Below are 21129 nucleotides of genomic sequence, written 5' to 3' on the forward strand. Positions count from 1 at the left end.
TCTTGAGCTCCTCACTGCCACAGTCTGTGAGCTCTGTCAGGGTCTGTGGCCACATGTCCGGTGTTCGAGTCAGAAAGTATGGCCCGTCAGACCAGCGGCTGGAGACAGTCAACTCTGCCAGACGTTTGCCTCTAGTGAGGTCATCAGTGGGTTCACATAATGCCACTGCTCTGGGGATGTCAGCTTGTGGATCTCGCAGATTCGAGTCCCTACAAATACCTTGTAGCGGCAGGAGTTGAACTGGATCCATTGCAGCACTGTGGTGGAATCTGTCCACAAGAAGAGAGACAGCAGTGGAATTGTGAGTTCTGTTTGGAGCATCTAGCATTGCTAGGGCTTTGACACCTGCTTGCAGGGCGTGACTTTGGACCGGGCCATGACAAATGAAGTGGAAATGTACATTTGGTTCTTCACTCTGAGATAGGCTACTGCCCCATAAGCCCTCTCAGAGGCATCACAGAATATATGGGCCTCATATGTCACACTGTTGCTTTGTTGAATAACTTTGTGCATAACAGCAAGGAATGACAATGTGCTGAAGATGTGACAGCTCTCCCTCCCATTCCAGCCAGGACTGAAGCAGCGTGCCTTCTATGGGCTCATCCCATCCTCTCTCTGTGCTCCACAGGGCCTGCACAATAAGCTTTGCTCTTGTGGTGTATGGGCAGATATAACCCAGTGGGTCATACTGACTGGCCAGGACTTTAAGCAGTGTGGGAGTTTTGTAGGTCACTGGGCGGTACGTGTATCCCAGGACGTAGGTTGGGCAATGCCAGCTGAGACCCAATGTTGATTCCTGGGGATCAAGACATTTGGAGTTGAGCCACAACTCACACCTATCTGACCTGGCTGTGCTGGGTAGATGAGCAACCACTTCAGGGATGTTACTGGCCCATTGGCGTATTTCAAATCCACCTTGGAGGAAAAGATCTCTCATTTTGTCGATGAGAGCCTTGGCTTCTTGTGGGTCGGAAAGGGACTGCAAACAGTTAAAACAGTAAAAAGCTGTGTGCACTGCATCATAGATGTCCTGCTGGGTGTCTTTGTGCGCCCTCAGATGGCACTGTAGTGCAAAGATAGCACAGCAGGGGCCACACGTAGTCCCAAATGGCAGGACTCTCCACTCATAAACGTCTGGGGGCCGCTCTGTTTCACCATCTCGCCACATGAACTGTAGGAGGGGGCGGTCCTCTGGAAGCAGCTGGAACTGGTGAAACATGGCTTTTATGTCCCCGCTAACAGCCACAGGAAACTGCCGTAAGCGGAGGAGCACGCCGAGCAGCATGGGGCCCAGTGGAGGTCCTGGCAGGAGGTAGTGGTTGAGGACGGTCCCCTGGAACTCAAAAGAGCAGTTAAAGACAACCCTAGACTTGTTGTTATGATGTACTATGTGGTGTGGTACATACCAAGATTCAGTAGAGTTATGTATCTCGTCTGGAGTCAGCTTAACAACATAGCCTGTGTCTACTAACCTTTTGATCTCTTTGTTGTAAGTGAGTGCTAGATCAGGATTCCTAGCTAGCTTACGTTCTGTGGATCTCAGGAGGCCTTTGACTACTTTGAGGTGTGGTAAATCTTTCCTCCTGAGCAGGGGAGTGGCATATCTCTCTATCCCTTCTTCAGGAACTCTAATGGTCTTGGCCTCTAACATAGCTATGGCTTCTACATCCTCTTTAGAGCGTGTAACCTCCTTTTCTGGTCTGTAGAGGCGAGCGTCTAGTTGCCACAGACACTGTACATTCTGCTGTAGGGCTTCTGCAGGAGAAAGGCATGATATGTTCAGGCAGTGCACCTCCCCCTGCTGTGTAGGCAGACTGCTGTTTGGACCCTGGATGGTCCACCCGAGCTTGGTGCAAATGGCCACGGGCCAGTGGGCTGCCCCACGCAGGACTGGACCGACAGGAGTGATGAGGTGAGCATGAGCATTGTCAGAGCCAATTAACACCAAAGGCTGCACCTGTGTAAACCCCTCAAGCTGTACACGCTGTAGGTGGTGATACTTCTCCTTTAAGAGCTGTACTTGGTATGACTGTTCAGCTTGACTCAATTGTGTAGCTGTGAAGGCCTGCGTTATCTTGCAGCAGGTTTTCGGCTTGAACTTCGGTGAGAGCTGTAATGAGACATAGGCTCCCTGTACCTGGATCACATCATGACGGATAGTCCTCAATGAAAGGGTTTCTTCTGCCTGTTCCACCCTATGAATTTGACTGCCGCTGGTTTTATCTGAGCCGTCATCCAGGAGAGTAAATGTGTCCAGGGACTTGCTGTCATGGTGTAGCTGAACAGAAACAACCTTGAGCATAACACGCCCTGAGTGTCCGAGAGGACCCATGAAGATCCTGCAGGTGCTCACAGTTAAAGGCAGTATGGACGATTTTTCGGCGATTTGAGAACGCAGGCGGAAGTGCGCATGCGCACTTCCCCGTGTGGACTGATAAAACACACACGTGCGTTTGTTTATTAGCGCAACGGAGCGCATCGCATCGTTCGTCTCCCGTAGATTTCTGTCCACTTCTGCGTCAGCTCAAACTGTCTTTCTCCGTCTTCATTTTGCCCCGTACACTGAGGGAACTATATTATGATAGATCCATGCGCTTAGGCACGCGGAAACGTGGGGACAAGCCTGACGCGGCTGCAGGTGAGCGGTAGGTGCGCTTTATGATTGATACGTGGCAGGACAAATGATTTATCCACGCCACGAGAAAATATGACAAAAAAATTGCTGAAAAAAATCGTCCATACCACCTTTAAGATGTTAGGGTCACATTTCTCAGCTTCAGCCAGGTCATGTAGAACTAACAAGTGCTGATCTCCACAACTGCTGCACGGTTTCTTCAGGGTACACAGATCAGAAGAGCGTTTACGGCCACAGTGCCAACATTTGGATTTATCCTTTATCCAAGAGGCTACAGCTTTAAGGTCTAGTTTCTTGAAGTCTTCACAGCCACTAAGGTAGTGCTCTGCACCTTCATAGTAAGGGCAATATGGCTTAAACTTCTGCCTCTGCTTAGAAGGGACTGACGGAGAAGCTTGTGCCCTGGGCTCTGGCTTTGGTTGTGTTTGAGCAGGATCTGAGCCATAATAAATGCAGGTAGACTTACTCTGTGACTTGGGCCCTGTAGTGCCTCTTGGGTTGCTTCTCTCTTGGCGTGCCTGGTCTGCCGGCTGAGGTTGAGAGGGTTGAGCCATTCCGAGATGTCATACATGTTGTATGTGCGGCTGCTACCAGGGCGAATGATGCCACGTGTGATGCAGTACTCGATGAAACTGTTCCTGTAGCTTGGAGGGAGCTTGGTGAGTAGTCTGTCGACATGTGAACCACACTGAAGCTCACTGGCTGCAACACCATCCATAGAACTGAGGAGACCGACCAAGCTGTATACTGCTTGGGAGAAAACGTTGAAGGCCTGAGTGTCATCAGCCCTAATAGGAAGGCAATTAGGTATGGCACTCAACTCACTCTGGACTAACTGCCTTGGTTGTTCGTACCTCTGATCCAGCGCCCGCATAGCACTAGTGTAGGGAGTGCGGTGATGGATGTAGCGCCGGGCCACCTGTGCAGCACTTGGATGCTCTAAATGATCTAGCAGGATGTGGATTTTATACTCCTCTGTGAGATGAGTATGTGGGTCAAGTAAACTGTCTAGCCCCTTCTTCAGTAATGCAAAGTCACTTCCTGTGCCTGACCTGAACATCGCCAGCTTAGGTTTAGGGATGCCATATGAAGAAGCTAAAATAATTTCCATCAAGTTCGGCGGGGTTAAATCTGCTGTAGAAGTGTGATAGCCATTGGCTGCATCAGTGGGTGGAGCAACATATTGTTGGTTAAGGGCAATAGGCTGCTGTACTCCTGCCACCCGTGACGGCTGATTCATGGGTGTAGAGTAGTGTCTACTAAAAGATGCAGGCGCATGAGGCTGTGCAGAGTAAAGCTGGTTAGAACTGGGTGGAGGAGGCAGATGTTGCAAACTCGGGCTGTACAGGTGTTGGTCTCGACTTTCTTTCAAGCTGCATTGATTGGGCTACTCAAACGGCAGGTTTGCCGCTCAGGATGAATAGCATGATCGGCTCTAGGTGGGAGAGCAGGTAGTGGAGCAGGCCGAACTACCGGAATAACTCTCGGGTGTTGAGCAGGCTGGACAATAACGCTCGTACTTACTGCAGCAGGTTGCACTGGCCTAAGCAACAGGTTCACATGAGTTTTGCTGTCCTGCATTGGGGTTGATACTGGTTCAGCTGGTTCAGGTATAAGCGGAAGAGAATAAACTCGCACATAACTGCGCTGACGAAGAGGGCTACTTAACTTACAGTCTCGCTCTAGGTTTTCCACGCACTTGGTAAATGCACTGCTGGTTTCCGTCATAGTGACTTGCATCTCTTTCATTATTGTCAGCACTTTGTCCCAAACATTCTCAATTTTCTCCCATCTAGACCTCTCCTCCTTATCTGATTCTCCTGAAATGCTGTCAGATAAGTCCTCTGGATCAAATAAGCCATGTTTGTAGTCTGCCAGATGTCCTGGAAGCTTCCTGCTCCTGCATGGACGGGGACCAAACTCTGGACTCTTCTCCTGAGGCGCCTCATCTTGATTCTGTGGAGTAGTCATCCCGTTGACTCAGCCAAGGATCATCCGTCTCGAAGGACCGCTTGTGCGATACTATGTGTGTACTATGCACTGATTACTGATCGATCTTCAACTGAGTCTTCCTCGGTCAGAAGGAACAAGCTTAAAAGCTAAGCTTACAAATATAGTTAGGCGAGTATTTTTTGATAAGTTGTTTCGCGAGCCCGCCGACGTCAAAAACGGAGATTCTAAATAAAAAAAATATATATATTTTTCCTGTTTTCGCGGATTTTCCGCAGTTTTTTTGGCCCAAACCTCAATAAAAATAAAAAATTATTCTGCACCAGCATCTCCGACCTCCGACCATTTCTGAACGACCCCGAGTTCATCCGAACGTAAGAGAGCTCTCGCAACTCACGGCTTGACCATAGATCCATGAGATCGACTGGTAGATTACCATGAAGGACGCGGGGTGGGCGTGGCTTCGGCTTGGGCTCCCATTCATTGAACTCGTGTTCGAACAAGGAAATGAAGAATAATTTTGTCGTTGCCATTTAAGTAGCACAAGCCCTACTCATGTCGAAATATATACGCAATACATGTAATATACTTGTATTGCGTATGTTTAGCCGAGCCAGGTACGAGGCGAGAGTGTCTTCAGACTTGTTTATTGAACATGTGCGGGAACTCCGGAAGTACCAGTACGGACTGCAGTAGGGACATAATACGCGATTGCGCAATACATTACAGTCGACATGTCCAGCTCGCCTGGAGTCACACGTTCTCTTCTGATCGCATTGTACGGACGCTGCTGAGCTGCGTGTCCACAACTCGAGCGTGTGAAAGATTACTACACCGTTGGATCAAATCACTGTGGCCAAATTTAAGCTCAATAAGACATTTTCATTCATTGCACACTTTGTGTTCCTGTCAAGACTCAATAAAGTTTATCGAACTGACTTGTTTGGTCACGGGATGATTCATTTTCTGAGAAGCTGTCAGTCTGGGTTAGTTTATGACATTGAAGGTATTTTTGTACACCGCAGTATAATAACAGTTATTTTCAATGTCTTGCATTGATAACTATAATTATGTAGATAATGTAGAGAGATGGGCGTAGGGCCTATATTCTAAGAATCTAAGAAATGTATTTAGAATACAATTTTATTTTTAAATTCAACTCAGACTTTTGGATGGTAAATATGTGATTTGATAATGGGAAAATAAAATTTTATTTTCATTTTTATTCCGTCCTCCCCTTTTAAAAATGCCAAGGAAAATCCGTGAAACAACAAATTAAAAACCTCTCGCCTTACCAATAAACCTTAACTTTCCCCATAAACGTGTCATAAAATACAAAGTAAACTACACTATATATACATGAGGCACTATTTACAATGAAATATACAGGATAAGAGATTGAATTATGGACATACATGACAAGGGGGTGGCAACGTGGTTTTGTGACGTCGGTGAATGAGCTCTATAGGTATAGTCTCTATAGGTTATATTTACTATACTATAGTGACTATAACCTATAGTGACTATAACCTATAGTGACTATAACCGTTATAGTCACTATAGGTTATAGTCTCTATAGGTTGTAGTCACTAAAGGTTATAGCAGGGGTGGGCAAACTACGGCCCGCGGGCCACATGTGGCCCATTTGTCTTTATAATCCGGCCCGCCCGCCAAGAAATATTTTTTGCCCTCAGGCATCTGTCTGCACTTGTATCCTTAATAAATATGATGTGAAATGAATTAAATAATAGATTCAATAGCCTATATTTGACAGAAAAGTGATATTTATTTGATATTTGATTTTTTAGATGTTTTTTTTTCACACCAATGATTGCAGGCCGGCCCTCCGCTACTTGCCTGGATTTGAATATGGCCCTCGGAGGACAATAATTGCCCACTCCTGGGTTATAGTCACTATAGGTTATAGTCCATATATCTGGAGCCCCAGTCCTCACTCAGTGCCCTAAACTCAATCCGGGGCGTCTTAAAGGTCCCATATCATGCAAAATCGACTTTTCAGAGCATTTAACTTTTTTACAGTGCTATTTGTGCCTCATACTGTATATGTGCCCAAAGTATTTTTTTGATTAATTCACGCAGTTTTTAGCTACAGAACAGACTATATCCTTTCCTAGAAACTGCAAATTGACGGGGGTAGCCAAAACAGCTCGTCATAATCACGAACCCGCGACACCATTCCCCCCACGCCCGTCCTCCTCTTCTCCCCTCCTCTTCTCCCCTCCTCCTCTCCCGTCCTCCTCTCCCCTCCTCCTCTCCCGTCCTCCTCTCCCCTCCTCCTCTCCCCTCCTCCTCTCCCCTCCTCCTCTCCCCTCCTCCTCTCCCTGGCTGCGCAGAGGGGGAAAGGGGGAGGGAGGGTGAGTGGTGCCGCGGAGTCTGTTGCTCTGCGTGTGAATGAGGAAGAGAGCAACAGCGGTTAGTTTCACGTTGCACAGGAGAGCCTGCTGCGCTGTGAATCTTTGGACTTGTGTTGTGGAACTTACAACAAAGTTACATTTGAGTGCTGGCACAGACGATGGAGCGCGAGAGATTTACAGCTGTGTCTCCACGAGACTTTGTCACGGGTGGGCGGGATCGCTCTTCGCAAGGGTGGAGGCGAATCTCAAACTAAGCCGTTTGCATTTCCGATTTGTGAGCAGGGTCCAAGGTATGGGTGATATTTCATAACTATTATGTTATGGGTGTTGCACAACCCTTATTATGATCAAATATACCCTTAGAATAGACTACAAAAGGGGAAAAAAGCATCATATGGCACCTTTAAAACTCATACACCCTAGTTAGTCAAAATCTAGCCATGGAGCCTAAATAATGTGGAAAAATAGTACATCAAATTTTACACCAGAACACCAGAAATTACATGTGATTTTTTTTCTTCAATTTTCTAATAAATGTGCCACTTCTCTAGAGATCCTGAGTCACTTTTGCCACAACCAAAATTTGGCCTGGCAGTTTGTCCTGAGCTCTGCACTTTGTGTCCATGACATGGCAGCAAACCTCAGGGCAGCTGTGGCTTGTACTGATATTCAGGAGTGTTGGGTGACAATGTCAATTTTCTTGAGTGACCAAATTTATCTTATTTTACTTGACAGGAACAGGAGCTTTAGTCAAAGAAAACAAGAGGCTTTGTACCAGACTCTAGCTTTAAAAGACATACATACATAAACTGGACTAACAACATAAAACAATGCAATGCAAAGACATAAATAATATGACCATTTCATCATAATACAATAAATCTGATCTGGTGAATGTGCGAATTTCTGTGTTTTAGGCAGGCAATACATCATGTACCACGGCACCAGCAGCGCCAATGCTCTGGCCATCTGGAATGACAACCGTTTTAAACAGTCCACAGGCGGGATGCTGGGCCCCGGGGTGTACCTGAGCCGGGACGTGGAGAAGGCCAGCCGCTACCCCATCAATCACCCTGAACATGACAGAGTGGTCATCAGGGTCCTGGTCAACGTTGGGAAAGTGAAAAAAATCGATAGCCTGGACCACCCTCTGCGGGAGACCTGGCACGACCACGGGTACAACACGGCGTGGGTGCCCCCCAACTGCGGGATGGTGCTAAGTGGACTGGAGGAGGACTGCGTGTGGAACCCCGGTAGAATCCAGATCATCAAAGTCTTTAAACCACAGCTTGCTTGTCAGACCTAAGTTAAATCGCATGTATATGTAAGTCACATTCTGCCGTAACAGATGTATGCATTAGTACAATCCTTAAATAAAGTTTTTGGAAAAATACAAATATGAATTGTGACTTCTTGAGTCCTCATGAGGCTCTCATTTTTAAATGTCCCTTTTCCTGCCACATGATTCTGAGCGGAGGCACTTCACTTTAATGATGAATATGAACCTGGTGCGATGGTTGGCCCATAATGCAGCCTGGCTTCTGTCAATCTGCCCCAGGGCAGCTGTTGCTACAGTAGTTTACCATCGCCAAATGTCGAGTAAAAGAATAAAACACTGTAAAGCGCTCTGGTGGAAGGAGTTACGCTGTAAGTACATTACATGATTTTACTTTAGGCTTAAATGTACTTTCAAACAGACCTGGTCTGGTCCAATCAGAGCCTAAGAAACATGACCCGCACGTGCACTTCTGTGCTCGGGCGCGTGGGGGCGCGTGGGGGCCTCTCTCACCGCTGCTGCTGATGCAGAGACAGAGGCGGCCGCACTGGGGGCCCCTGAGCCCTGCCCTCCTCCTCCAGCAGCTCTCGCGCTGTTGGCTCCGGGCACGAGGGTTCATCCTGCTGTGAGGTGCTGGCGCGCGGGGCACGGGGCTCGTGAGGATGCTGACGCCCGGTAACTCTTGCGCGCGGAGGCCGTGCCGCCGCTCGCGCTCCGCGGCGCTGCTCGCGGCAGTGGCCGTGCTGCTGCTCATGCAGACGCTCGCGCTGTGGAACTTCAGCGGCCTGGACTCGAGCGCGAGCCGCGAGAGGAGAGAGGCGCGAGGAGGGGAGCTCGCGCGGAGGAGACTGCAGCGGAAAGGAGACACGCGCATCCCGCCACCGCCGCCGCTCAAGTCTGCCGCGCGGAACCAGCTGCACGCGGTAAGTGCGCGTTTATCCACGCGACGTTTGAGCGCGAGTCCCGAGGCTCGTGAGGCGGTGATGCAGCTGTGACCATCAAGAGGAGACCGCGGTGAAGTTAGTTTCACGTTGGACGTTGGACATTCGCCTCCGCAACTAGAGCGGGAGCTTCCTCTGAGTGTGCCCCGCCTGCAGTAGCTCGACACAGGGAGCTGCGCGCTGAAGTGCCGCTTGGTACGCCAGTTAGGGACCGTCTCTAAAGTACCGTTTGTTATCTTAAAAAATATAAACATATTTATAAAAAAAACAAAAAAAACAACAACATTGAGCATGAATCCAAGTTGCAAATCCTAGATGTCATAGTCCTTTTGGGCTAAAAAATTAACCCTTTGTAGATTTTTAAAGAATATTTTTAGTCAAAAAACAAGGATTCTTTATAATAGCTCCTAAGTCAGCTGACCTAGAAAGTCAAACCCAAGTAATTATAGTAGTTGTGGTCTCCAGGTATCACGCACACCTTTTACTTTTTCAATTTAACCCTTTATAGATTTTTAAGGAATATTTTTTGTCAAAAAACAAGGATTATTTTCAATAGCTCCTAAGTTAGCAAACCTAGATAGTAAAAGCTAAGTGATTATAGTAGTTGTGGTCTCCAGGTATCACGCACACCTTTTACTTTTTCAAATTAACCCTTTGTAGATTTTTAAGGAATATTTTTCGTCAAAAAACAAGGATTCTTTTCAATCGCTTCTAAATCAGCTGACCTAGAAAGTCAAACCCAAGTTATTATAATAGTAGGCGAAATAAGAACAAAATAGGGACAAAACAGGAACAAAACGGGACGGCAAAATAGGCACAATACAGGATCAGAACAGAGCAGGAACAAAACAAAAAGAAGCCAAGAAGGAACTAAACAGCAGAGGGGGGCGTGCCCAAGCCGCTGCAGACCACCACAGGAGACCTGCAATATTACCAGTGGAATTACTACATTCAATCGAAACTGATCTAAATAAATTCTCGGCACATACCGGGCATGGTTGACAGAGTAGCACACGATACTTCCTTAGCTGCTCAATGGGATCGCTCCACACCACAGGCTGCATCCAAACTGAGTGGACCAGCGCATGCAACGTTGGCCAGCTGTTGCCGCACAACAGCGCCTTCGCCGCAATCTGCGGCACGTGCTCATGGACAAGGCGTTAAAAGCCAAACGGGTGTACTTGACCGGTGTATCTGGGGCAAACCGGGATTTAGGAGCGTTGAAACTGAATGACTGAGGAGAATTGGGAGTTCATTACCTGCTAGGTGATTTGCCAGAGCCCCGGACTGGATTATGGGTGCCTGTGGCACTGCAGCGGCACTACCGGAAGAATTTAATTCATGAATTTGTGAAATGAATGAATCGAAGCCGCGGGATTGTCATTACCTGGAATGGAGGACGGAGTGGCCAACAACCAAGGCCCGGAAGAGCGTGTGGGCGAAACGAGAGGCGGATGAGGAGGGCGCGCTTAAATTGTCTGCCAGCTGAGCGCCACGGAGCGGCAGGTAAGTGTACCCTCAGCACAGGCCTCTACAGCCCATATTGCCACATTCCACCCCCCCCGAAATGCATCGTCGCCCCGACGATGAAACACAACTTAACACCAAGGCCTAAAAACTGCTTGTGTCAGCCTGGAGGATGACACAGGAGCACCTTGGCCGGATGGTTGTTCAACTAGGGACCTTGGAATACGGTGGGGATTTAGGTATTGGCCAGCGGTCGTGCGAGTGGACCGGCGTACAGATGCCTCGCTGAAGCCAGGATTGGCCACAGCGTCAATTGCTGGCGGAGCCTGGTCAGTGACCACGGTGGGGAGAGCAACTAATGGTTCTTGAGCACTCGGCACGTGTAATGGGACGTGGGAGGAGTTTTGGGGCACAACTGTTGGCTGCCGCACCGGCGGCTGTAAAAACAAATCATCCTCAAATGACTGTTCATCTTCTACGATTGGTGCTACAGGTGCATCCGGAAGATTTACACCAGGGACAGTGGCAGGGGAGTCAATGCAAAGCAGGGCCTTCAACGAGGATCGGTGGACCCTTTTTACCTTGGTTTGTTGATCCACAGGAGCCACCGTGTACACCACACCATCTTCCCTTGGGGCTTGCAGGACAACATAGGTTGAGGACCCCACAGGTCTTGGGTCTTCCGACAACCCCTAGCACTGTAATCGCAAAGTAGCACCAGCTGGCCTTCCTTAAATGGCACATCTATGACCCGTTGGTCATGATTTGCCTTTCTGCGTGAGGCCGCCAGACGCAATCTTTCTCTTGCCCCGTTGAAAGCCACCTGAAGACGCGTCTGGTGCTCTTTTCACCCACTGTTACGAACCTAGGGATTCTGTAGGGGTGTCAGCTCCCTGGGCAGTGGGAGTCAGCACCCTCTCCTGGTTGCCAGGTGATTCTCTCCACTGCAGGTCCCTCCTAACACACCTTAGGATCGTTTGGCTTGAGTGGAGCCAGCCTGGATATAAAGGAGGCTGGTGGGAGCAGTCTCTCTCTCTCTCGCCACGCCCCAAGACTGGTTGCTGTACTGTGTGGCAGCACAGTTTAATTCTGTTTATTTTTGCACATTTTCATTGCAACGATACATATCACACTACACTTAGTTAGTTGCCATCTACACATATACATTAGTTTCTTTTGCAGGGCCTGATTATTTATAATAAAAATATACTATTAATTATTGTGAGTGCTGTGTGGACTCCCCTCTTTGTTTGGCTGCCGTTGAGCCGGGTGGTCGTAACACCCACTCATGCACACTTCCCCCCCCCACGGGGTCTTGCACCCTACCCAACAAGCAATCAATAGGCAGACGTGGTTCTTGCCCAAACATCAGGAAGAATGGAGACTCACCAGTGGACTGGTGGAGAGTGGTGTTATATGCGTAGAGCACCTGGGGTAAGCAACCACTCCAGTCCCTCTTACGGGATGCAGGAAGAGCACGCAACATATTGTGAAGTGTTCAATTGAACCGCTCACACTGCCCATTTCCTGCTGGGTGGTACGGAGTAAGATAAGACAAGATAAGATATATTCCTTTATTGTCCCACATGGGGAAATTTCATTGATGCAACGCAGGTAGATACCGAGGTAGATACAGAAGAAAAGAACAGATCACTTATAGGAAGTTTGAAAAACACTTTCAGTAGAAGATCTCTTATAAACAAAAACTCCCATTACCCAACAAGGGATGGAGGGGAAAAATAATAAAGATAAAAATAAATACATAAATACATAAATACCATTGCATGTGATCACGACCGTAATTGCACATGAATATGTGTCACGACGGCACATATTGCACATATGACGGAATTGCACATTGTTAAGTCAGTATTGCGAGTGTTCAGGACTAATATAAAGTCTGATAGCAGCAGGAAGGAAAGACCTGCGAAACCTCTCCTTCACACAGCGAGGGTGGATCAGTCTCTCACTGAAGCTGCTCTCCAGAGCGGACTGCAGGGGGTGGCACTCATGGTCAAGCATAGATGTGAATCCAGCCAGGACCCTTCTGTCCCCCACCTCCTGCACCGAGTCCAGAGCGCAGCCCAGGGCGGAGCTGTACTTCTTGATGACTTTGTCCAGCCTCCTCCTCTCCCTCTCTGCGATGCTGCTGCTCCAGCAGGCCACACCGTACAGGAGGGCTGATGCCACCACAGAGTCGTAGAAGGTCTTCAGGAGTGGCCCTGTCACTCCAAAAGACCTGAGTCTCCTCAGGAGGTAGAGCCGACTCTGGCTCTTCCTGTACAGTGCGTCTGTGTTATGAGTCCAGTCCAGTTTGTGGTTCAGATGAACACCCAGGTACTTGTATGAGTCCACTCTCTCAATGTCCCTTCTCTGGATGTTCACTGGTAAGGGGGCAGTGGGGTGGCGTCTGCGGAAATCCACCACCATCTCCTTGGTCTTCCCCGCGTTGATGAGGAGGTGGTTCCGCTAACACCAGTCCACAAAGTACTGCGCCAGTCCCCTGTACTCTGCATCATCGTCGTCCGTGATGAGTCCGATGATGCCAGAGTCATCAGAGAACTTCTGCAGTGTCGTGTCTGAAGTGTCTGCAGTGTAAAGGGTGAAGAGAAAGGGCGCGAGGACAGTGCCCTGGGGCGCCCCCACACTGCAGGTCCGAGTGTCAGACACACAGTCCCGTGCTCTCACAAACTGGGGTTGGTCTGTGAGGTAGTCCAGGATCCACTCTGCCAGGTCATACTCCACACCAGCAGTCTCCAGCTCGTCCCTCAGGAGCTGATGGTGTTGAAGGGGCTGGAAAGATCGAAGAACAGGAACCTCACAGAGCTGCCAGGCTTTTCCAGGTGAGAGAGAGAGCGGTGCAGCAGGGAGATGATGGCGTCCTCCACTCCAATGCCAGGTCGGTATGCAAACTGCAGCGGGTCCATGACTGAGCTCACGGTGGAGCGGAGGTGGTCCAGGACCAGCCGCTCCAGTGTCTTCATCAGGTGGGACGTGAGAGCCACCGGCCTGAAGCTGTTGAGGTCTTTGGCGCGCGGTGTCTTGGGCACAGGTACCAGACAGGAGGTCTTCCAGACCTGTGTTACCACCCTCAGCTTCAGGCTCATGTTGAAGACATGCTCCATAACTCCACACAGTTCATCTGCGCAGGACTTAAGGAGCCTGGGGCTGATGCCGTCAGGTCCTGCTGCCTTCCTCACTTTAATCCTCTTCCGCTCACTCCTCACAAGTGCTGCTGTGACAGTCAGTGGTTGGCAGGGGGACTGTGTGCTGGGGGGATGGGTGAGTCCAGGCGAAGTGGGGAGCTGATGGTCCGGGGCGGAGAAATGAAGAGGAACGGATGCAGGGCATTGTCCAGCTGTGGAAGAGGGAGCATGCAGCTGTGCAGGGGGAGGGGTGGGTGACCAATCAAATCTCAAGAAGTGAGCATTTAAATCATTCACCCACTATAGATCCCCCTCTGTCTGGGCAGGGGAGATTTTGAAGCCCAAGATGGTTTTCAGGCTTCTCCACACACCCTGAATGTTCTTCTGCTGCAGCTGCTCCTCCATCCTCCTCTTGTAGCCGGCTTCAGCCTGCCTGATCTTCCTCCTCAGCTTTTTCTGCACAGTCCTCAGCTCCTCCTTGTTCCCTGACCTGAAGGCTCTCTTCTTCTCCTTCAGCAGAGCCTTCAGTTCACGGATAATCCATGGCTTGTTGTTTGGAAAACACCGCACCGTCCGGGAGGGAACAATGTTCTCAAAACAGAAGTTGATGTAGTCCGTGATGCACTCTCTGATGGTGTTGATGTCCTCCCCATGGCCGTAAAGCTCAGTCCAGACAGTGGTGCTGAAGCAGTCCCTCAGAGCCTCCTCGCTCTCAGCAGACCACATCCTCACCACACGGGACACCACAGGCTGCCTGCGCATGATGGGTTCATACACAGGCCTCAGATGTACAAGGTTGTGGTCCGAGCTGCCCAGGGGAGGGAGGGGGGAAGAAGAATAAGCCTCTTTGGTGTTGGCAAAAAACAAGTCCAATGTTCTATTGTTTCTGGTGGGGCAGGTGACATACTGGGTGTATGTTGGTAGAACAGAAGAGGGAGAAGTGTGGTTAAAGTCACCAGAGATGAGGAAGAGAGCCTGTGGATGCTGTGTTTGCAGCCTACAAGTGCAGGAGAGCAGTGCTTCACAAGCATATTCAGCATTGGCACACGGGGCCACATAGACTACAATCAAAATCACATGCGAGAACTCCCGTGGCAGATTAATATGGCCTCATGCCAATAGCCAATAGTTCAATATCCGAGACTTTGTAATCTCATACAGCTTACACAACTGCTGGATGAGAGTGCTCTCAAAGTTTCGTCCCTGGTCCGAGTGTATGCATGCCGGAACACCAAACTTTGCAAACCACTCTGTGACCAGGACTTGCGCCACAGTGGAAGTGTGCTTGTTGCGGGTTGGAACTACAAGTGTGTATTTGCTAAAAACGTCAGTCATGACCAGCACGTTTTCCAGACCAGTGGAGGTCTGCTCTAACAGGGTAAAGTCGATAGCAAGGATCTTGTTTGGCTGTGAAGCCAGTAAGTGGCCCATAAAGGCGTGAGGAACCGATTGGTTGTCCTTTGCATGCTGACATCTCTCGCAAGCCTGGCACCATTGGGCTACCTTCCGTGACATACCTGGCCAATAGCACCGGGAACACAGCAAGGCCAGAGTCCTCTCTATTCCTTGGTGTCCATGCTCCTGATGGACCTGGGTGAGGACATTCTGGACCAAGGCTTTAGGCAGAAGGAGTTGATACACAGCCCCACCACCGTCAGGACGAAACACCTGCCGATACAGCAGCCCCTCTAACTCTACCAGGCGGTCCCACTGGGCCAGCACTAAGAGGGCAGTCGAAGAGAGGGCTCGTCGCTCTTCACGAGTGGGCTGTCGATTTTGTTGCCAAAAGGTCAGGATCTCCTGTATGGCGGGGTCAGACTGCTGAAGCTCGCGGAGGTCAGCAGGGGCAACTTGCGGTAGAAAAGTCACAAGGGACTGTGTTGCCTGTGTAACCATTCCTTGTAGGGCTTGTTTTAACTGCCCAGGCAGACATGTGCCCCAAGTTCCCGGTGCCACTTCCTGTAAGGAAGTGCCAGGCTGGCGAGACAAAGTGTCAGCATTTTGGTTACACTTACCTGAACGATATTTTAATTCAAAATCAAAAGAGGCCAACTGGGCGGCCCAGCGCTGCTCAACAGCTCCCAGTGTGTCTGAGGAGGGATGACTCAGGGGATTGTTGTCCATATAGATCACGCATTTGTGTCCTAGCAGTTACTCCCTGAATTTCTCAGTCAGGGCCCACTTAAGGCCCAACAACTCTAGCTTCATGGAGCTGTAGTTGGACATGTTGCGCTCAGTCGGGCGCAGGCCTCGACTGGCGTACGCAAGAGGTCGTACCTTCCCTTCCTGGTCCTGGGAGAGCACTGCCCCCAATCCAGCATGACTTGCACCAACCTCCAGAATGAATGGGAGGGAGAAGTCAGCGTAGGCAAAGTACCGGGGCCGTGGGGAGCTTGGCTTTTAAGGCCTCAAAGCTCTGCTGACATTCTGTGGTCCAGGGTCCAGTAGCACAGGCCGTTTCCTTGACCGTTTACCAGTCAGTTCAGCAACTCTACGGTGTTTGCTAACTGCTAAAATAATCCTTGATTTTTGGCGGAAAACATTCCTTAAAATTCAAAAAGGGTTAAATTGAAAAAGTAAAAGGTGTTACCTGGAGACTCAACCTACTATAATAACTTGGGTTTGACTTTCTAGGTCAGCTGACTTAGGAGCTATTGAAAAGAATCCTTTTCTTTTGACAAAAAATATTCCTTAAAAATCTATAAAGGGTTAATTTGAAAAAGTAAAAGGTGTGCGTGATACCTGGAGACCACAACTACAATAATCACTTAGCTTTTACTATCTAGGTTTGCTAACTTAGGAGCTATTGAAAAGAATTCTTGTTTTTTGACGAAAAATATTCCTTAAAAATCAACAAAGGGTTAATTTGAAAAAGTAAAAGGTGTGCGTGATACCTGGATCACTTGGGTTTGACTTTCTAGGTCAGCTGACTTAGGAGCTATTGAAAAGAATCATCTTTTTTGACGAAAAATATTCCTTAAAAATCTATAAAGGGTTTTTTTAAATTGAAAAAGTAAAAGGTGTGCGTGATACCTGGAGACCACAACTACTATAATCACTTAGCTTTTACTATCTAGGTTTGCTAACTTAGGAGCTATTGAAAAGAATCCTTGTTTTTTGACAAAAAATATTCCTTAAAAATCTATAAAGGTTTAAATTGAAAAAGTAAAAGGTGTGCGTGATACCTGGAGACCACAACTACTATAATCACTTAGCTTTTACTATCTAGGTTTGCTAACTTAGGAGCTATTGAAAAGAATCCTTGTTTTTTGACGAAAAATATTCCTTAAAAATCTATAAAGGGTTAATTTGAAAAAGTAAAAGGTGTGCGTGATACCTGGAGACTCAAACTATTATAATCACTTAGCGTTTACTATCTAGGCTAGCTGACTTAGGAGCTATTGATAAGAATCCTTGATTTTTGACAAAAAAAATTCTTTAAAAATCTACAAAGGGTTAATTTTTCAGCCCAAAAGGACTATTGCATCTAATATTAGCAACTTGGATTCATGCTCAATATTGTTGTTTTTTTTAAATATAAATACGTTTGATATTTTTTAAGACAACACATTTTTAAACAAACGGTACTTTAGAGTTGGTCCCTAACTGGCGTACCAAGCGGCACTTCAGCGCGCAGCTCCCCGCGTCGAGCTACTGCAGGCGGGGCACACTCAGAGGAAGCTCCCGCTCTAGTTGCGGAGGCGAATGTCCAACGTCCAACGTGAAACTAACTTCACCGCGGTCAAGAGGAGGCTGTCTGGACCGGGTCCCTCTGTGGCCAGTCCTGGTTCTGTCCCTGGTTTAGTCCCTGGTTCAGTCCCTGATTCTGTCCCTGGTTCTGTCCCAGGTTCAGTCCTGGTTCTGTCCCTGGTTTAGTCCCTGGTTCTGTCCCTGGTTCAGTCCCTGATTCTGTCCCAGGTTCAGTCCTGGTTCTGTCCCTGGTTCTGTCCCTGGTTCAGTCCCTGGTTCAGTCCCTGGTTTAGTCCCTGGTTCTGTCCCTGGTTCAGTCCCTGGTTCTGTCCCTGGTTCTGTCCCTGGTCCGGTCCCCGGTTCAGTCCCTGGTTCAGTCCCTGGTTCAGTCCCTGATTGTGTCCCTGGTTCTGTCCCTGGTTCAGTCCCTGGTTCTGTCCCTGGTTCTGTCCCTGGTCCGGTCCCCGGTTCAGTCCCTGGTTCAGTCCCTGGTTCAGTCCCTGGTTCTGTCCCTAGTTCTGTCCCTAGTTCTGTTCCTGGTCCGGTCCCTGGTTCGGTTCCCGGTTCTGTTCCTGGTTCAGTCCCTGGTTCAGTCCTGGTTCAGTCCCTGGTTCTGTCCCTGGTTTAGTCCCTGGTTCAGTCCTGGTTTAGTCCCTGGTTCAGTCCTGGTTCAGTCCCTGGTTCTGTCCCTGGTTTAGTCCCTGGTTCAGTTTCTGGTTCAGTCCCTGGTGCTGTTCCTGGCTCAGTCCCTGGTTCAGTCCCTAGTTTAGTCCCTGGTTCAGTCTCTGGTTCAGTCCTTGGTTCTTTTCCTGGTTCAGTCCCTGGTTCAGTCCTGGTTTAGTCCTGGTTTAGTCCTGGTTTAGTCCCTGGTTCAGATCCTGGTTTGGGCCCCGGTTCAGTCCCCGGTTCTGTTCCCGGTTCTGTCCCCAGTTCTGTCCATGGTTCAGTCCTGGTTCTGTCCCTGGTCCGGTCCATGGTTCTGTCCCGGTTTCTGTCCCTGGTTCAGTCCCTGGTTCAGTCCCTGGTTCAGTCCCTGGTTCTGTCCCTGGTTAAGTCCCTGGTTTAGTCCCTGGTTCTGTCCCTGGTTCTGTCCCTGATTCAGTCCCTGGTTCTGTCCCTGGTTCAGTCCTGGTTCTGTCCCTGGTCCGGTCCCTGGTCCGGTCCCTGATTCTGTTCCTGGTTCTGTCCCTGGTTCTGTCCCTGGTTCAGTCCCTGATTCAGTCCCTGGTTCTGTCCCTGGTTCAGTCCTGGTTCTGTCCCTGGTTCTGTCTCTGGTTCTGTCCCTGGTTCAGTCCCCGGTTCTGTCCCTGGTTCAGTCCCCGGTTCAGTCCCTTGTTCTGTCCCCGGTTCAGTCCCTTGTTCAGTCCCCGGTTCAGTCCTGGTTCTGTCCCTGGTTCAGTCCCTGGTTCTGTCCCTTGTTCTGTCCCTGGTTCTGTCCCTTGTTCTGTCCCTGGTTTTGTCCCGTTTCAGTCCCCGGTTCAGTCCCTGGTTCTGTCCCTTGTTCTGTCCCTGGTTCTGTCCCTTGTTCTGTCCCTGGTTTTGTCCCGTTTCAGTCCCCGGTTCAGTCCCTGGTTCTGGTGACTCTACATTTAGAGTCTTTAGTTCTGATTCTGACTTTGCTCAAGTCCAATGTTTTGTAATTTCCCTTTCCACAGTTTAGTGCTTTTTCTGCCGCCGTCACTGAACATGTGGCTACAGCAAATATATAAATATATAAATGTATAAATATATAAATAATATAAATGTATAAATATATAAATGTATAAATATATTTGAGTCCGTCACTGCCTCATCATTTGTAGATTACAGTTGCATTTGACCCGCTCCATCTCAGTTAAACACATGACGTCATATAGAAGTGACTAAAAACCGCTGTGATGTCATCGTGGCTCCGCCTTTCACCTGCTGCTTCAGGTGTTTCTCTGATGTTTCCAGACTCCGCCCCACGCTCCGCCCCACGCTCCGCCCCCACGTTAGAATTGAAAGGCAGCGATTCAGACTAAGCTCCAGATCTCTCATTACACCAGATGCCCTGTCATCTTCTAGAGGGCGGAGCTGGAAGTCACCCTCAGAGAGAAACACACACACACACACGAGAGAAGCGACAGACACACACGAGACACACACACACGACGTGTCTCTGTGTGTGTGTCTCGTGTGTGTGTGTTTGTGTGTGCCTCGTGTGTGTGTGTCTTGTGTGTGTGTGCCTCGTGTGTGTGTGCCTCGTGGGTGTGTGTCTTGTGTGTGTGTCTCGTGTGTGTGTGTCTCGTGTGTGTGCCTCGTGTGTGTGTGTCGTGTGTGTGTGCCTCGTGTGTGTGTGTTTGTCTCGTGTGTCTCGTGTGTGCCTTGTGTGTGTGTGTCTCGTGTGTGTGTGTGTGCCTCGTGTGTGTGTGTCTCGTGTGTGTGTGTGTCTCGTGTCTGTGCCTCGTGTGTGTGTGTGTCTCGTGTGTGTGCCTTGTGTGTGTGTGTTTGTCTCGTGTGTGTGTGTCTCGTGTGTGTGCCTTGTGTGTGTGTGTTTGTCTCGTGTGTGTGTGTCTCGTGTGTGTGCCTTGTGTGTGTGTGTTTGTCTCGTGTGTGTGTGTCTCGTGTGTGTGCCTTGTGTGTGTGTGTTTGTCTCGTGTGTGTGTGTCTCGTGTGTGTTTGTCTCGTGTGTGTGTGTCTTGTGTGTGTGTCGTGTGTGTGTGTCTCGTGTGTGTGTGTCTCGTGTGTGTGTGTCTCGTGTGTGTGTGTCTCGTGTGTGTGTGTCTCGTGTGTGTGTGTCTCGTGTGTGTGTGTCTCGTGTGTGTGTGTGTGTCTTGTGTGTGTGTGTCTCGTGTGTGTGTGTCTCGTGTGTGTGTGTCTCGTGTGTGTGTGTCTCGTGTGTGTGTGTCTCGTGTGTGTGTGTCTTGTGTGTGTGTCTCGTGTGTGTGTGTCTCGTGTGTGTGTGTCTTGTGTGTGTGTGTCTCGTGTGTGTGTGTCTCGTGTGTGTGTGTCTCGTGTGTGTGTGTCTCGTGTGTGTGTGTCTCGTGTGTGTGTCGTGTGTGTGTCGTGTGTGTGTCTCGTGTGTGTGTCTCGTGTGTGTGTCTCGTGTGTGTGTCTTGTGTGTGTGTCTCGTGTGTGTGTGTCTCGTGTGTGTTTGTCTCGTGTGTGTGTCTTGTGTGTGTGTCTCGTGTGTGTGTGTCTCGTGTGTGTGTGTCTCGTGTGTGTGTGTCTCGTGTGTGTGTGTCTCGTGTGTGTGTGTCTCGTGTGTGTGTGTCTCGTGTGTGTGTGTCTCGTGTGTGTGTCTCGTGTGTGTGTCTCGTGTGTGTTTGTCTCGTGTGTGTCTCGTGTGTGTGTGTCTCGTGTGTGTGTGTCTCGTGTGTGTGTGTCTCGTGTGTGTGTGTCTCGTGTGTGTGTGTCTCGTGTGTGTGTGTCTCGTGTGTGTGTGTGTGTGTCTCGTGTGTGTGTGTGTCTCGTGTGTGTGTGTGTCTCGTGTGTGTGTCTCGTGTGTGTGTCTCGTGTGTGTGTCTCGTGTGTGTGTCTCGTGTGTGTGTCTCGTGTGTGTGTGTTTGTCTCGTGTGTGTGTCATCGTCTGGGCATTTCAGTCAGATTTTGTGTGGCACATTCACTACAAAAGCATTAACCTCGTCTATTTTTTACAATGATTTATATTTATGTGAGGCGAGATGCT

At 49.1% G+C, this 21129-nt stretch overlaps 2 protein-coding genes across 5 annotated transcripts in view; both read left to right on the plus strand.

The window, feature by feature from the left end:
* The window catches only part of LOC140358774 (uncharacterized), a 42292-nt gene extending 33997 nt beyond the window's left edge, over window positions 1-8295 (plus strand). Inside the window, exons 12-18 of the mRNA XM_072443823.1 lie at window positions 24-123; window positions 200-301; window positions 1243-1312; window positions 1810-1912; window positions 3012-3091; window positions 7243-7250; window positions 7878-8295. Coding sequence (XP_072299924.1) covers window positions 24-123; window positions 200-301; window positions 1243-1312; window positions 1810-1912; window positions 3012-3091; window positions 7243-7250; window positions 7878-8266 — 852 coding nt within the window. The 3' untranslated portion in view covers window positions 8267-8295. The remainder of the gene's footprint in view (window positions 1-23; window positions 124-199; window positions 302-1242; window positions 1313-1809; window positions 1913-3011; window positions 3092-7242; window positions 7251-7877) is intronic.
* Window positions 8296-8810: 515 nt separating this feature from the next.
* The window catches only part of LOC140358048 (xylosyltransferase 1-like), a 41366-nt gene continuing 29047 nt past the window's right edge, over window positions 8811-21129 (plus strand). For all 4 annotated transcript variants that reach the window (XR_011926690.1, XR_011926692.1, XR_011926691.1 and 1 more), the window contains exon 1: window positions 8811-9159. Coding sequence is in view for 1 of the 4 variants with exons in the window: in XM_072442696.1 (XP_072298797.1) it covers window positions 8899-9159 (261 nt within the window). In the remaining 3 variants the exon portion in view is untranslated. The remainder of the gene's footprint in view (window positions 9160-21129) is intronic.

This window comes from Eucyclogobius newberryi, unplaced genomic scaffold (assembly GCF_026437365.1).
Source record: "Eucyclogobius newberryi isolate DKJ021-1_F unplaced genomic scaffold, fEucNew1.0.hap1 SCAF_13, whole genome shotgun sequence".
Taxonomy (NCBI): domain Eukaryota; kingdom Metazoa; phylum Chordata; class Actinopteri; order Gobiiformes; family Gobiidae; genus Eucyclogobius; species Eucyclogobius newberryi.